The sequence below is a fragment of the Ornithodoros turicata genome, chromosome 1 (genome assembly GCF_037126465.1).
Source record: "Ornithodoros turicata isolate Travis chromosome 1, ASM3712646v1, whole genome shotgun sequence".
NCBI classification, from domain to species: Eukaryota; Metazoa; Arthropoda; class Arachnida; order Ixodida; family Argasidae; genus Ornithodoros; species Ornithodoros turicata.
Window position 1 is genome coordinate 207,169,318 of NC_088201.1, and position 18,242 is coordinate 207,187,559.

The 18,242-nt window shown below is 44.6% G+C and overlaps 1 protein-coding gene across 2 annotated transcripts; it reads left to right on the forward strand.

The window, feature by feature from the left end:
- The first annotated feature begins 13,637 nt into the window (after positions 1–13,637).
- Positions 13,638–17,386, forward strand: LOC135375775 (uncharacterized). Of its 2 annotated transcripts, XM_064608421.1 has the most exons (3): positions 13,638–14,161; positions 14,264–14,325; positions 16,404–17,386. In XM_064608421.1, the coding sequence occupies exons 1-3, from the start codon at positions 13,690–13,692 to the stop codon at positions 17,094–17,096; spliced, it is 1,227 nt and encodes a 408-aa protein (XP_064464491.1). In that variant the 5' UTR covers positions 13,638–13,689; the 3' UTR covers positions 17,097–17,386. The 2 variants fall into 2 exon arrangements, with proteins under 2 accessions (XP_064464491.1, XP_064464485.1); XM_064608415.1 differs by having other exon boundaries at positions 13,638–14,325.
- Positions 17,387–18,242: the final 856 nt, after the last annotated feature.

Consider the following 18,242-nt stretch of genomic DNA (forward strand, 5'->3'; position numbering starts at 1 on the left):
ATCATCGAACGAGATGCTTTTCTGTCGGCTACTTATCGGACATCTCGTAGTCACATCCGAACTGCTACATCCGGATTCTGCGTCTATTACCTTATTTACTTGCGTGACTACCCCGCCACTTTGGGGTGCTCAAATGTTGGTAATTCCCTCCTCCCTCTTTTCTGTATTTAAATGTAGGCGTACGTAACACATTGATCGCGGGGGTGCAACAAAACTTGGGAACGTCAAACGGCGACGAGACAAAAAAAATATTGAAAGTTATTGGCTGGTATGGGGGGGGGGTTATCTTTTACATTAAAAAGCACAAATTGTAAAGAACTACCCTCATTCCCAGTCGTCTTCGGTGTCAGAGACTTGTCGGCCATGTTTATTTTTTTTTAACGGACTGCAGAAACGTGTTTCATCGTGGCCAGAGCCGTGATTTAAAATTTCACTCCCATGCTGATTCTAAACAAGTTTCTCTAAAAAAAAAATAAGACAAAAATTGACAATAAACTGACAAGGATAATGCAGTCCTAATACTTCACGGTTCATCATTTCTAAGGGACTCTGCTCACGCAGACCGATGACATTCAGCGCGAATGTCATTTTCTGCAAATGACATCCAACTTCCCGTACAACTTTTTCAGGTAACAAAAAGTGGGTACATTATGCGAGTAAATACAGTATATACAGGGTGTCCCAGCTAACTGTGAACATATTTAAAAAAAATATAAATATAACACTTTTTCCAAGATGAAATCAATTGCAATATAGCTTATGCTGAAGGGCACTCCCTAGGAGGGCATTAGCAAAGGCAATGTCTTAATTAACTTTCATTAATTAACTTTTTAATTATAAAAGCAACAAAGTTGTCACAATGACAACATCTGTGCTTTTTCTCCCTCTCACATTGGGGGTGAAGGAAAGACGCGTCTTCTAAGAAGCGCAATGAACAAAAATGGCGAAAGAAAAAAATGGCGTTCCTTCACAATTTTTTGCAGGCGATCTATCGAACTGATTTTTGTTCTGAAAACGGCTACAATATCAGGTGGACCGAAAGGAACAGATGTTCTCATTGGGACAACTTTGTAGCTTTTATAATTAAAATGTTAATTAATGAAAGTTAACTAAGACACTGCCTTTGGACTTTGCTAATGGCCTCCTAGGGAGTGCCCTTCAGCATATGCTATATTGCAATTGATTTCATCTTGGAAAAAGTGTTATATATATTTTTAAAAAATGTGTTCACAGTTAGCTGGGACACCCTGTATGTCTTTGGAATAGCAGATTACAGAAGAGCGACTCGTCCTAGGTTGGAGTGAAGCGCATTAGAGGATGTTTTTTTTTCGTCCTTCCCTCGTGAGTGTACAGTATTAGTACTTTGTTTTTCCCCTGCACGGGGTATTCTCCTTTTCGCCCCCTAGAAGAGTATTCCCGTTGTAAATGTCGACGACGCTTTGCGAGCTTGAAAAGTGTTTAGCAGGGTAGAGAAAAACCGGTCTGAAGTTTAATGCGTGCTCTGTAAATTGCTGGGGACAGAAAACGTGTGAAACGTGTTTGGAACATCCACACTCTTAACTTAACCGTGGTTGTGTGCTTAGTATATATGGCTGTGTGGATTGAAAGGTCTTATACGAGCAACATTGGCGCCCCCTGTCAGGCACACAGAGTACTGCGGACTTTTGCAGAGATTTATGGAAGATAATAAAACGTTATTTCCTGAACCAGTACTGCCTCTTGTAACATTATTTGTTTTTCTTCTAATTGTATAATTATTTGTTTTCTGCGCATGTTTTACATTGTGAAGAGAAATCACTGTGTAAAAATGTGATTGGTCCCTTGACCACCAATCTAGCCCATCAACAGTCTCCCCTGAAAGCATTTAGACTTAACTACACTTAACTTTTGTTTTGACACTTTAGGACTTAGATCCTCGCCGAGAGGAGACTCACTATTTAATTTCAGTTTTCAATCATCGTTAATTTTCATTTTCAATTCCATTTCACCGCAGCTGCCACCAGCAACGGGGTACAATATCAAATACAATGAGATATCAATCAGATATACAATCAAATATACAATGTGTGATGTCGGAGCCGCATCAGCTTCAGTATTCGAAGTACTCATTTTCTCCACTGCTATTGCCCTGTTCTCTGTGAAACATTCAATGCAGGTTCACTTCAGTGCAAACAACTGTTTTAAGAATAGTCCAAATGCCGGGAATAGTGATATTTATTCTGTAAAATACACACTGGCACACGCAACATTTAAAACCCATTAAAATGACGTTTTGGAATCCGTTCTGATTCCATCATCAGAACGGCATGCGAGCATCTGATCTGACAAGGTATCTTACCCAGGGAAAAACCGTCTGTGCGTACGCAAACAATTGGAATCCTGGTACATCAAACAAACACAGGGAGCCATCAACAAACACCTGGGACCACTGCCTGATTGCTACGACCCCTTGGTACTTCAATGGGCTGGGGCGGGCGAAACGTAATTTTAAAACGTTTTAAATGTTGCGTGTGCCAGTGTGTATTTTACGTAATAAACTGCGTTCTATATTCATCTGGGATGACCTGGAGGTCTTTTTTTTCTGATTCCAAAGTCAGTGTGGACTAGAGAGACAATGACAGCCGTAATAGTGTGGGGGATCACGTCTTGGGGGAGCTAGCTTTATGAACTTTTGGTAGCCAAAAGTGAATCAAATCATTTTGCTTTCTTTTTCTTTGAGGTTCACAAGAGAATTATGGTGTAAGCACTTTTAAGAACCGTTACTTGTGGCGACTTATACCCCGGTCGGAAGGACTAATTTAGTGGCGTCTGCACTTAGTGTCATCTGTCATTCGTGTACTTGCTGTCACACGACATCTTTTAGTGACACTCGGCTGAAAGTGCGATTTAGTGAGTTCCCTAAACTCGCTTCGAAAAAGCGAGGGGTACGACACCACAATATTTTTAAACGAATATTTTCAACTGCGTGTTTATTTTATTTTAGTACAGCGTGACATTGTGCAAAAAAAAAAAAAAACAACAACATGTCGTTACTCCCGTTAACAGCCCGTGACAATCTTCACGGTCTCGGCGATTCACCGGCGGCCATTTTTATTGTGGCACATGTTTGAGGCCAATTGCTTAATGTTGGAAGAAGATTTGCAGGAGGTGTTTCTAAATTGAATAAAAACATTCTGAGGAAGGTGTCGTGACGCACGTCTAAATTTTTTTTTCGCCATTTATTCTGAAATCATAATTGCCATCATTGCTTAAGTGACACTTAAAGTAGCACAGAAGTCATTTTCAACACCCAGTTTTCTTCCTATAAACTGTTAAGTAGGCCAGTAAGATGCACAATGCGAAGTAATTTACACCACAGGGTCATAATTATCGCGGAAATTGAATTTAAAATACGCCGCAAAAAGCGACCCTGCGCAACAGTGGTGAAGAGCAGTACCAGCCTGTGATCTGCCTGGAACCTCGAGCTGACGCTATAAGGAGAACGCTCGCTGATGGGCCTAGAGAAATGTTGTCTGCTACTCCGCTGTCGTCTGCTACTCGGCTGTTCGGGGTTCTGATGAAGCCTTTCTCCTTGCTCGGTAATGCTTGAAATGTAGTGAAAGTGGCATTCTCTTGGTTGAAGTGCTCTTCACGAAAATGACACTAAGTTAGCCTATGCGACAGGGATAAAAAAAGTTCATTGGCAATTTAGCGGTAAATGCCAGAGAAATGTGTTAGCATTAACCGCTTTCTCCGGTCCATACCACTGATCTCTATGTATAAAGGCTGGATCGCGCGTGGGAGAGGGGCTCGTGGGGGAGAGGCGTGCATTCGGGCCGCCATGTTGGGAGGCCCTAAAACGCAGTGTGTGCCCATAGAAAACAATGGGAGGTAAGGGAGATTGTGAGTATTTATTGCGCTGCAGGCGTTGATCGTTGTTTGTCATCACACAATTTTGTAAGGTGCCAGTATACTGATGTATCCTAACAGTATTTCACAGGTGTCCTGTTGTTCGATTCTTAATTACGTTATGTTTTGCATTCCGAAACTAGACCGTCACGGCAGTGCAGCGCTGGGGATTGTACTACAGTACGTTTCCCAGCCAATATTTCAATAAGAAACGATGTGAGGTTAACAACAACCATGTATGTAATATCCCGTGCTGCGTTCTGCACAAAAATTGTTCCATAAAGAACGGTCCGGAATGATATGTACTTGCATGGCAGAAATAGATCGTACTGTAGAATCACAGCCGTTGTCTTAGTCGTGTATGGGTTTAGTATGATTTATATCAAGCATCGCCGCAGAAACAGTCTTTTAGTGAACGACAGCGGTGCTTTGCCTCGCAAATATGGACACACCAAAGCAGCCTTAAATACTTCACGCAATTAGATCACGCTCGTTAGGACAGTTAATCAGGTAGTGATGTAAGCTTAATCAATTAAGTTACTTAGAAAGTGGTAACACCTCCTTGAGACACAGGACTTATCTCTTTTTGAAGTACAGCCCTTCTATGTTTGTTTGCTTCTTCCTTTATTTGTTCTGATTATTTGCAGGCGCGGTTGTGCCAAACTGAATGTCCTTCTCCAGCACTCACATGCTTTTGTTGAATACAACTGCAGCGTGAGAAAAGCTGCTTGGGGACGGGGTCCTGCTATCCAGTGCTGACTTTGTCATGCTTGTTATGTGGAGCATGTTCCAAACAATGCAGCTCCACGTATGGTCTTCAAATTGCAACAGGACTATTTGGAGGTTGAAACAGTTGTGATTTTGTCATTTTGGCCCTCGTGTACCCAGTCTGTGAAACGCAAACAAAAAAGTCTAACACGATATACTTTTGTAATGAAGATCACTGATGATGAGTAAAGAGAATATACAAGTTAAAGTTTATTCAATATTTTATATCATTCATTATATTATTCAACATTTTATGTCAAGTTTATACAACATCAAGTTTATTCAAGTTCAAGATTTATTTCTTGCACTTATGCGTTTCAGGATACAGTGAACGTGCAGGGAGGTCGCAAAAGGCTACATTTATTGTTTTGTGACCTTGCTACAATGGCAATATATATTTTAGGAATGACAATGGTACAGGTACGCTCTCTAAATTTGTAGCACTCAATTTTAGGTTGGAATGAGCAATGAATACCAACTTCCCTCCTGATATTTTCTCATATATGCTAAATTTTAAATTTAATGTGATCGAATATGTGATAATAAAGTAATAATATATAAGAATATAATGTGTGATAAATGAATGTGATCAACAGTAGATGTAAACAACTTGAGTAGCCAGAGAAGTGCATTCTCAATAAATAATTTTCTTCTTATAGCGTATATGTGCATGCCTATTAACTGAAACAATTATCACAGTTCCCTGACAAGTTTTAATTTCTGAGAGTGTACTGTAGAGGCTGCTTAGATCTACAACAGTTCATACAAGGTATTATATACTGTGAATGCCTTTAAAAATCCCATATGACACATATGCCTTTACTTTCTGGAGGTGCTGTGGTAGTCAAAGTTTGTGGGTATTACGCAGGTTCTGCACCCATTTCTTGAGTATGTCGAGGCAGCTGTGAAGTAACCTGCATTGATGATGATTATTCCAATTTTTATGGTGCATCGACAACAAAGGAAATAATACATCAGAACATTGGTTTGGGTGCAACCAGTTAAAAATGAATATGTTGTTTAATAAATGCATTGGACAAATGTTAAAACATCAGTTTAAAACATGGTTTACAATCCCTTTATCTTCTAATAATTAAAAAGATTAAAAACTATTCTAAAAAGAATATGGGGAACTCTTCTAAAAAGAATTATAATCTCTAATTATTATATTGCTGGGTGAAGGAGCCTAAAGTGTAAGGGTGTGTTTTGTGATGTGAACATGTAAGAAAATATGCAAAACTGAGAGAGGCTAACCACAGTGCGTGCACTGAGGTTGTTCCTTCCTGTAAAGTAGAGACCAGTGGATGAGGAACGTGATACTTACCTGTACACCCAGCCGTATCACACTGCACAGATTATTCACTGGGCAGCCCTCATGACGAAACCTGTATTGAGAGACCACTTTTGCCTTAAAACTGCTACAAATACCACGACACGCTACAAATTATTACTATCATAACAAGCTGACGATACAGCTCAGACACAAAGGCGTTATTCAAGTCGCGCCACACCACCGTTACGTAGGATTCTTTGTCACAAATCAAACCAAGGCACAAAACAATACCAATACATGAAAAAATGTGACAATCGTGGTCTTATTATGACGTAATACCGAACTTGTGCGCGAAGGTAATTCAAAGAAATGAATGTGGCACTTGCTTCCGCAGAGAACACCGTGTACCATGCTAGCAATGCATGCAAAAAAGCACTCGAGTGTTCGCACGTATATTGATGACAACACTACCTGTGTAGTGTAACATGTTCTTTCAAGCATATTATGCACTCAAACTGTATTTGCCGCCGGGTAAAATGCAAGTGTGCTCGATTGAACGTCGGAAGAGCGATCAAGCAACCTGCATCCAGTGCTCGTTTTGGGCAAAAAAACACTTCATAATGGTCAAATAAATGTACAGAATGGACGCCTATTTATTCCTCAATGAAGAGTGACTCACCTGTATAAGTTTAGGCCCTGTAACCTTGCCAGTACGGTTGGTACGACCGTAATTGCAAGAAGTTGCCATGATCGCTGCGGCGGCTGTTGTGGGCACCGTAAGATGGCGGCCGGTTTCTTCACGCTCGCGCTCCCTATCCGCGATCCAGCCTTTTACAATCGAGATCAGTGGCAGTAACAAAACATTTGGGGACGAACAACTTCGTCTTCTTCTAATGGGACGACCCTTATTGGTGCGATCTACTTCCGGTTTAAAGCTAACTTCCGGTTGTCCACATCCCGTCTATACTTGACTTCCGGTATGCATTTCCGGTCCAACTCAACTTCCCGTCTAACCTGACTTCCGGTTCTCCACCTCCATTCAATGCTTGATTCCAGGTTTGTCCCGTTCAATTACTATATATGTAAGTCCATATAATTATAACATTTAATTAGCCTCAGGTACCCTTTAATTCCCTTAGGCAACCGCAGGTTACCTGAGGTAGTCTTGAATTCCCTCAATTACCTTTAATTACGTTTACTTGCCATAATTGCTCTCATTTCCCCTTTAATTGACGTTAATTGCCTTTAATTACATTTAGTTACCTCGGGCGTAACATGCGGTTACCTTTGGTATTCTTTAACTTCATTTCATATTTGTCTTAATTACATATATCATTACTTTTAAACTGAACTTTCTTGTTTCAATTGCTTTTAATTACCCCAATTACTCTTACTCTTAATTACCTTCGACAAATTCAGTTTGAAATCATTTACCTCCATTTACATTTACCCTCTAATATCCCCTTTGCATGTCCACTTATACCGCTGTCTCGGTGAGGCTTCTCCATCTCATTCCCACACACAGCTTTTTCCATTTTGACACTCCTAATGCTAACCCATTATATAATATTTTGAGAGAGTGTTAAAACGCAAGCAAGCTGGTGTAACGACGGTCGATGGTGTCATCATTTTCGTGTTTTTGTCCCTGCCACCGGCTCAAGCTCAAGGAAATGATACCGTCGACTTATATTTCTTATTTATTGTCGCCACAAGATCAAACGAAGGTTGTACGTTTCAGTGGGGGTTTAATTCAGTTCACTTCCTTTACCAGTTGGGACCAAAAATTATCCGAAAAAGGGCCGGTCCCCGTCTCCTCTCAATCTCAAAACCGGGTTGCAGTTTTGGACGTTCGGGCTGGGTGGGTTTCTCGCTTTGTTTTCTCTCGGCGTTTATGAAGGTCATCACCTCCTGAGAGCAGCGCTGCAGCTCACCCACCTCTTTGGTGAGCTTATCAACAACATCACGGTTCTCCACCAGTAGCGTTGACCGGTCGGCCATGTGTGGGATAATACAGTCGTTGACGTCCACGCAGAGCGTATTCATCTGCTCCCCAATCCTCGCGAGAGACTTTCTTGCTTCATCGATGGAAACTGTATTAATATTGAGTCGGTCTTCCAGAGCGCACAGCTTCACGGCTAAGGACTCCAGAGATCTGGTTATGTTTCGCCCGATGTCATACACATCGGCGCTCATTGGGCGGATTACAGACACGGACGATTCACTCTGACACTGGTGCTCCGCGATATGTCTCACGATGTCACGACGGAGCACTTTGGCACTGCATCCGTTGCACGTAACGGCGTGAAAGTCACACTCGCGTAACAGGTGACGCTTTGCTAGTGCTACGGGACCAACGAAGCCGCAACCCAGTGTGGAATTACAGCAGAGCACATTAAATTTGTCCACCTGACTGGGCTGGAGAGACAATCTTCCAACGTTGCATTCCTGCACCGTTTCATCATCCAACGGGCACCGCCCGGTGGTTTCCAGGATCTTTTGATAACAGAGTTGGCACACAGCGTGGGAACACTCCAGCAGGTGGGTCAGCTCCGGAATCACGTTGCACAACGAGCACGACCTTACAGAAGGTAAATTAACAAACCGCATGGGGCGCCAGTCCAAGGCGTCAGAGAATCCAACCAAGAAGCTTTCGGCAGCCATTCTACCCATATGGAGGAAGGAAACGCAAGGAGCGGCCAATGTATATGTAAAAAGGAGTACAAAGTCCCATATAAGTCATTGCGTAATGCGTGAAAGTGCACGCTGATGTCAGCAATGACGTGTAGCCTAGCCTGTCCGCCGTTGCTGACGTGTCTTGGAACATCATGGAATGCGGATATTTTTGTTTGTCTGTTTATGTCATTATTTCCTCCACGGTTTGCGCGGTGAACGGTACCGGTAGTCGGGGACCGTGTTGTGGCAAGTGTCTTATGCGCTCATTTAATCCTTGCTGGACATAGATGGGGCATGATCTAAATGAATTCTCCCCGCATTTGCAAGAAGATTCAATGTGAAATCAGACGGTCAATTCGTTAAATGTGTATATTTCTCGGAGTATTTCTCCGAGCGGAGTATTTCTCGTTGACTGAATCAGGAGTCTTGCAGGGAAGCAGCCTTCGCGACAATAGAGAGTTTCAGTATGCCGGCCATAGGCTACCGGTGGGGCCGGTATTGACGTCATGCCGGTAGAGTCGCGCTATACTAAACGAGCACGCTAAACTTTACGGCCGACACCCGCGCCCCCACTGGGCGAAATGTGGGTAACCTCCTGGTACCTGCCGCGCAGTCCCGTACAACTGCATGAATTTCGATCACCGCTCGGAAGGGTTGAAGTTAGTTAAAGCTGGTTACGACACCGAGACCGTGATACAACAACAGTCACGGCTCGAGAAACATTTACCTTCACGTTTTGTGAATGGGTTCTGGGCGAAAACGGAAGAACGGCGGCTATTGCTGCGTAGCAAGCTGCCACAACAACAGGGCTCCCGTCAAGGGAAAGCAACCTGCCATAAAGTTTTATGCTTTCCCTTTTCCTTTAATCTAATTTAAATTTAATGTAATTTAGAAACTGGTAAATCAACTATTAGGTGGTCTTATGCTTGTTCCTCAGATATTTTTTTTTGTATATTGCCTAGGATTTGGCAGCAAATTGTCCTGTTTCCTAGGATATTTGGAGCAAAGCAGAAGCGCACGCAAACAAGCGACCAGTCACATGTCAGACTGGCTGTGCCGTATTTGCAAAGAACGGCGGAGAATAATAGTACCGGGTTATGTGTGGTTTTATTGCACGTTATGTGGAGCGATGGGTTCAAGGGGGTTGCGTAGGAGCCTACGGGCTTTACATTTACATTTTGTCTGATTGGATTGCAAAAACTAATTTGTATAGTTAATTACCACGGCGTGTCTCATATTTCCCCACTCGATGTCTCGTCTTGCCCCGAGGGTTGGGCAAGGTGAGACAACCTGCATTTTTGAATTTCTTGTTCTGTTATCTTAGACCGCCTAAATCCATTCTGCGTTTATAGGTTAGAAGCTCTAGACCCCTGAGAATTCCTATGGCTAGATGTTCTCTCTTTTTTTTTTTTTTTTTTGAAAGCACGAAAAATTTAAAATTTCATATTCAAGTGCAAATTTCTGTCTCATTTTGCCCCACCTTACCCTACGTGTGTTCGTCTGCGCCAGACACTGTGCCGTCAGTTTCGATTTTCCGTCACTGAAGACTTCCTCTCTACGGTTTTCACGTGTTTTGCATTCCGGAGCAGATTTCCTTTCTTGACAGTACTTCCACAGAAGTAGTCTGGAAGGTCAATGGGAGGAAAGCCGCCAAATAAAACACGCGTGACTGCACGTACGCCGTGATACTGTCCCAAACGTACCAAAGCAATGAGCGGCTCCGTGTGGTACCGAGTCAAAATGTACGGAGTCACCATAGAGGGCGCGGTCAGGCAAACCACCAGAGCGCCCTCAAACTAGCGTGCGGTGCCTATACCGGAGCCGGGGACTGCGGTAAGCAAGTCCACCGGTAGTCGCGGTAGCCTACCGGGCACCGGTAGCGGTATACTAAAACTCTCTAATGTGTACTACCAATTGTGGTGCGAAGATCGCACCCAGGGAATAAGGAGCCAGTTCAAGGAATTCGTCTAATGGATGTCAATGAGAAATGGAAATACTATGGAATTACTACGGAATTGAGAAATGCTGATTTCCAATTGATTTGATGAGAAACTCTACCAATACAAGGAATGCGAAGCCAATTGAATGAGTTGACATAATGCGAACGAATGAGACACGATCAACCCCAACTCAAACTGAAGTAATGAGATGATACTTTTGGGGCGCCGTAGCACACGTTTCCCCATCCGCGCTCCAAAATAGTTCGCCTAATTTCACATGTTTTTGAATATCTCCTGAGAGGTAGAGGCGCCGTGGTAACTGCGTATCGCGCCTCCCAGCTGAAGCTATTGTTTTTCCATCAATGCATGCAAGATTGCACTGCACGAAAGTGAAAGCGTTTCCGGCAGCCGCCAGCGGAATAATTATTCTCTTATGAAACGTCGAACAGTGAGGATGACGGACGCGCATCTGCAGCAGTTCACCATGTGTCTTTATGACTTTTTGCCGTTTCAATATGTTAGTGGACGTGTAAGGCGTTCCTGTTCTTTGTACGCTTTTACCCGTGCAGGCATTATGAGGAGCGCTGATGGAAAGAGAGCAAGATGAACCCAAACGGAACAAAACTTCCCGTGGTGTTCCTGGGGATATCCATTCCCGGAAATTCCGATCTCCCTGGGAGACAGACATTTTCCCCACGAACGTCCCCCAGATATTCGAGAGGTCACGGTTTGGACTTTCCACAAACATCCGTCGTTTGTCCCAGACTTGTACGTATTTGGAGTATTGTATTTAAAATACCGTATTTTAAATACAATTTGCGGTATTTTGGTACTCTACTCAATACTTTTTGTTTTGTGTATTTGTACTCTATTTAAAATACATTTTATTTGTATTTTATACTCAATACTCTAATTACATATTTTGGGTCTCCCTCTCAAACTTGCTGTGTCTCGTCTTTACATTATCTTGCTTGTTCAGTGGAAATTTCCTGAGTCCCTCGGACTTGACCTGAGACATTGGCCCTTCTTGGAAGTCTGCATTTAGAGATCCTGCCCCGTGTGTCTTAATCCTCTGCCAGTGAGGGTCCTATTATGTGTACCCTGACGCGGTGACGCCGAATTCAGACCTCGCCGAGCGGGGACCTGCTAGAATTTTGCTTTGTTCTGGGTCACATATACTTATTGGAGTTATGTGGTATCTCTTTGTCATCTTTTTGGGACTTGTTTTTAGATGACTCCTGCCACACAGCGGCGGCTTGCGCTAATGCGCAGGGTTTTGGTGATTCATGTCACATAGCGACGATTTGCCGCATTGACCAGTGACCGGTGACTTTTTGCGTTCAAAGATAAATAGTATCTTAACTGTATTTCAAATACTTTTTGAAGTATTTTGTACTCTCTTAATTACTTTAATTTTCATGTATTTATACTCTATCTTAATTACATTCTAACGTTAGTATTTATTATCTTATCTTAAATACATTTTTGAGTATCTTGTACATGTCTGGTTTGTCCTCAAAGGAAGTTACACGGAGATGCCAGGACGTTGCACAGACTTAGTTGCGTACGCCGCTCAGGTCCCAAATTTTCTCATTATTATCGATACTGCTTGATTGAGCTGCTGCGTAAGTGGACACATTCTTACTCTGGCCTCTAGGCGTTTATTTCTGCCATTTTATTTCAGCTTCGGCCACTGCATCTTTCTTTGTTGCTCCTCTTTGTTTGTTTCTTGCATGTCCGTTACGGACAATGAGCACCAAGTTTTAAAAAGTAAAAACTCTCATACATAAGCTCTTAATACCGTGATGACAACTTAGAAAGGCAGTGGCATAGCTTTTTGTGTGGGAAAACTTTATTCAGTTGGCGGCGTCTTTCCAAGGTGGAAACTAATACTATATACTGCTTGTCTCACAGGCTTCCACAAATTCAGGAGTGGGGTGTTTAAGTTTAATGCGATTGCGCGTACCAATAACACAGGACTGAAGAACTGCTTTAACTCACTATGCCGATAACGTCTGTGTTTCTTACTGCTTTTGATTTTATTCATTCAGTTGGTTCATCGAAAGTCGAACTCACGCCGCGACAGATCTTGCCATGTTCCTCCTCTCCTGTGGTAATGCTTCATGGAACATCCAGTCAGGGACTCTATTGGGACAATTCTTCAAAAGGCCGTTACGGTACATACTGCGGATGTACGGCTAGGGACGTCATCCATGTAGCTCCCAGAGATGTCCACTTGACACCCCTCTCTGGACATGGACGTTGGGATCTATTTGGGACGTCCAGAGGAGATAGTGTTCTGTCTGGGTAGGCCAGCATCTAAGTCTCGTTGTTCACTGTCGGCAGTGTCACATGATCCTCCGATCTCCCAGATCCCTCCATTTTCGCTTCTGTCGCCTTCCACACGAATTCGCGAATTTATAAGACCGCGAAAGTAAGCACTTATATACAGTATCTCCCTTTTATGTTTTTCGTCAACATCAACATCAGTACTTCTCCTTCTGCTTCGTTTTTGTTCAACTATGGTCCGTGGTCAATACACCATTTCTGCGTACGCGTATGCGCATGCCCAACCGCTTGTTGATATGGAAACTGTGGTGGGGGCGAGTTGGCGACGTTTTTTCTCGCAATGCCTATGATGTGTCAACTGCCAAAACATGAGAGGCATAAATGTCGGTGTATGGTTCTTCCGTTTCCCACTGTAAAGGCATCACGCAATAAAGCGGGAGCTTTGCATTCACGCCGTTGGGCGCGTGAAGAAAGATGGTTTCGTGTGGATGTCGAGGAACAACTCAAGTGTCACGCTCTCCGTCCCCATCATCTTTCTCTTTGCCTGTGTGTGCGCATGCGCTTCGAAGCATTCGCAGTGCCTGTAATGTGTTGCGTGAAACTGTACGAGCGTCGCCATGATAGTTGGCATAAAAGCAACGCGTGTTATGAACATGCCTTAACAAGCTCTCGTGCAGTTTTTGGGTTGCGTCACGTGTTGTGTGCTTCCACGGGATCAGGCTATGCCATTGAAAACAAATGTCATCCTGCAATATTAGCAAAAAAATGCCAGCTTCGCCCACGTGGTGTTGATTTGCCATCATTCCTTCGTCGTCTTCTCATCATGTCGTCTCTTTCCGCCAGGAGCGACGCGTGGAAATGGTCCATTTTCCTATGGATATGTGTCACATCAAGAAAAAGACGAAAAATGTCCAATGGTCTATCCTCGTGCTCTGTGCTCGCGTTCCCGTCTGCGTTCTAACAGCAGCAATGCTTGCCCCTCTGCTCGCATTCGTCATCCTTAACCCGGACTTTCTCATCTCTGCGGCGATGACTGCCCTGCTTCCAGACCATCTCATCCACACATCGAACCATAGCGAAGCCGTTAATGAGACTAGCATGGACCAATATCAAGGAGCGCTGTTAACCACCGTGCAGCTGGACATCGAGCAGGGACGTCCGTACATGGTCCTTCTCCTTGAAGGGCCTGAAGACGTCCGGTGGACCACCGTCAACGCGCACGAGGAAAGGATAGCCAAACGTGACGTCGTCGCCAAGTACTCTCCTCTTGCGGACCATCGTCAATACGTCTACGACGAGGGCGACGTTAAGTCCTCCGGCCGGACTGTTGGTAAACTGCCGCGTGTCTTGCAAAGAGTTGGAATGAAGTTGAAGGCGTTATGGAGAAGCCTTGGCTTTCAAAAACCTATGGTGACAAGAATATTATCTGCAGATTCCCTGACGGCTGAACACAGAAGGGTGAAACGGCACAAACAAACCTACGCGGGCGATGACGTAAGTTAACGTCACAATTTTAGGCACGCTTCCTGGTAACTTAGAGTCTGTATCGCATGGGCGATGAAGAATTGTAGTACGCTGGACACAGTTCCCCAACAACACCGACTATCCTCTGGATGTACGAATAATGTCCTAGCGGTTTCGTATGTGCGGTGGATACCTGATGGATATCCGTAGGACGTATTAATCCGTTACGACATTATTCGTACATCCAGAGGATAGTCGGTGTTGTTAGGGTTGAGCACCGCATCCCCAATAGGACAGCCGGGTCCGTCATCACCGATTCTGAAACTATAGTACCCTCTTACTTCCCGTTCATCACCGAAAACGAACTCGAAAGTCCGACGCGAATTAGTGAGGTAGTTTTTGTGCCATTTGAGGTTACGCATGGCAGAGGCAGACGTCGGATATTGAGTGTACATGATGAGTTTTCGTCTCTGGAAATCGAAGAAAACGTTACTCGGACAAATCCAATGAGGGAACGCCCTCTGGCGACCGATGGGAGGGCGGGCGTCTGCAGATTGCCGAGAGTCTCTGGCCATCTCACGGAATGCCATTCCAAGGTTCTCATATGGCCGGGAACATAAGGCCATATTCCATGGTTGCGACAGAGTTCGCACACTGATAAGCGAAAGTCGGCGCATTTATCGGCATACTGTTGTGCGAACGAAAAGCAAACGAGCTCGAAGACAATCGCCTGCGCTGCGCCAGCACCACCTAGATAACAAAGCTTGCGCGTCGCTCGTCAACGTGACGTAACATCCCTCAACCAATCCGGGTCGTGTTTTGAACGCCCGTGTTCAATCACGAATAGCAGATGAGCTGCAATCATTTGCTGGTTCCTGAATTCCCAGAACGGTGTATCGCAGTAGCAGACGAATTCCGACCCGAAGAGGGAGAGGAGGCAATGTGCAGGCTTTAGGTACGTTCGATTAGGCCTGCACTGCCTGAACCAGTTCCGGTGGTGCTGCACTTGCCCGTTCGTTTCGCCAGTGCAGCCGAGCGCCCCCTGCACCGTCTCGTTCGTTTCAAACCAGTGCATGCCAAGTGTAGCCCTAGTGTAAGGAAACTCTGCACTCCCACAGGGGTCAGTTCAGCGGTAGTGCAGAGTAATGGCGGCAATGGCAGCAGACGACATAAGGCAAGTAATAGTTAATGTAAATTCTCGAACTTATCCCGAGAGAGCCGGAAGAGACGTTTGAATTCGAAGTCGAAATAACGATTCACTACACGGTTCCTGTCAATTCGCAGAAGATTCAACGCTATCACGGTTGCACTAGCGCTGCACTTCGATATTCGTTTCGCGGCGGCACTAGTGTTGCACCGTTGAACTGGAGCTGCGCTAGTTCAGAACTGGCCCTGCACTGCCCGGAACTGGTTCAGGGAGTGCAGGCCTAATCGAACGTACCTTTTGTCTGTCTAGATGTTGTTGGCATCGCGCCTCTGGTGTGCCTGGCTTACGTCACAATGATGTCACCCATGCTAGAGCTTCCATGGCTGCTGAGGCAGCACGAATCTTTAAAACTCGTTCTTTAAACATGTGCGCTGTTTTCAAGAGAAACATGGCGAACTAGACTGTGAAACGTTGAAAAACATCATCGCATCGGTCACGTAGATGTTTCCGAATCCCGAACACAATCTTCTTTTGATATTACTGCCTGGACTCCGTCCACGTAACCCCTTCCGACGGCTCCACACCTGGCAGGGAGACATTGTACATTTCGCGGCCCCCATGTGCCCTGGCTTTTAGAGTTCTGGTCCCCAATTTTGAGTTTACGATTACGATTTTATTGCGATGTTGTCAGTTCAATAATAAAAAAATCAAGAAAGTTCTGGTCCGACTTGAGGACCGCAACACACGTCTTCAAATAGTGCTCGAAAACTCGGCTGTCCTAAGACAGCACATGCTGTGGTAAGATTCGAGCACACCAGCTCTCAATACTTAATATGACCTTCGTAGCATCGCCAGAACCTTTTAGGCCCTATTTCGTGTTGTGAATGAAAAAGCGGCACATAGCGGCAAACAATGGTTTGCGACATTTCGAAATATCCTGACCCTTCAATGTCGTTCGCAGCGCCACTCCCAAGCACATGGCCTATTCGCGGACAGCGGCAGACCCCAAGGTACCTTCGACGCTTACAGAGGAAACCTAACAAGAGACGGCGTCATACCTCACTTCTTGACCGACGCACCGAACCAACTAATCAACGTCGACTACGGCTACGGCCGCAAAATCCGAATGGGCAATTTTTTCGTAGCTCAACGACTCTGGCTGGAACACTTGAACGTTTCTTTCCCCATGGAAGAAGGGAACCTGTACACGCTCCTTCTTACGGACATCACCTTCATTGTCTGGCAGTATTGGCTGGTGGTGAACATCGTCACCGATGACGTGTACTCTGGCGACGAACTGATCCTCTACAGCGGTCCCTTTCCAACCTCTGGACGTCCACACACTCTGGCCTTCCTCCTCTACTCTCAGGGAACTCGAGTCATCGACATTGCACAGTTCAAGACGGAAACGGGCTACGACCTGGCCACCAGAGACCCCAGAGTGTTTGCGCAAGAGTGGAATCTGGGCGAACCAATCGCGATCAATTATTTCTTGACGGACGCCGTGCGGGATGACGTCAGGGCAATGTTGATAAACCACAGCGAAGATAAGAAGAGGAAAAAAAGGCAGGAAGAAATTTTGAAACGGAGGAAGACCAAGGAACCTTTGCTGGAGGCCAAAGGAGACACAGAAGCTGAGCTGAAGCAGCCGTAACAAGCTAATGGCGGCCATATTCTTAAATTGTGGTGGCCGCTGTTGCTGACGTGTTTTATAGATGAATATTGGATGTGTGCTTGTGTGTTCTTCACGCATACCATGGTGTACTATGGTGCGTTACGGTGACCGAGCCTGGAGGACCCTGTTACCATTCGTGTTTACATAATAGGCTACGGTCTATCATACGTGACGAAATGTTTCCCCCCTTGTTACATGTGCACCCAGGTGTGTCTCAAGGATCAGCAATAGGACCATTAGTGTTTCTCACTAATGCATAAAAATGTGTTACTGAGAAAATAAAGCCTCTAACATAGGACTTTTTGCGGATGACTTTTCATTAAGTGGATTTTCTTGGCAGAAATATCCTAATGCTGTAACACAATGCTCCGAGACGTGGCTAAAGGTCAAAAGTAATGAGCAAAATGCGTCAGCGTAACAGTCATGACTTCATTATGTGGGGTCCGTTTTGTTCACACGTTTCGGCACGAAGTACCTGTTCGCTGTGTAGCGAATATTTCCGATGGGACAACTGTAAGGTTGCAGTGTAAGGTACGTGCATTCATCCTGCCACGGAAACATTGGCACGACTGGTCCAAACACCGCTGACTTAGATTTATTAGCAGGATAATTGGTAGATAGCCATTACTGGTTTAGGAGACACCACAACAGAAAGAGTCTACTCTCAACTGGCGAATTTAATACAAGGAAACAAAAACATCTGAACTCAAGATATGATGACGTCAACAGCAATGACAGCAGGTTTAGCAACTCAAACGGCGATATCACGATCTGTGCGACTCTCAGTTAGATAATCAAATTCCACAGAAGACAAGAAGGGGAGCTGACTCAATCGGCACCATGCTGAAAAATATTGAAATTCCATTTGGCAGCCTAAACCAGTAATGTCACACCAACTACCGCAACTTTGCACTTTGGTAAATGGCAATTCTGATTGACTGTTCCAATTATTTCGCGTTGAGAAGCTGTTAGCGATTAGCTTGAGAGAAGTTGGCTGTCACTGCGGTGCTCTAGATGACCCGGAGCGCATTCTTCATAATTGCTCCTATTACCAACCTTCTCGAAGCGCCATCCCTCATGGTCTCGTAGTCAGGCAGACTCTCGTCCTCTTCTTCCTGTAAGAAT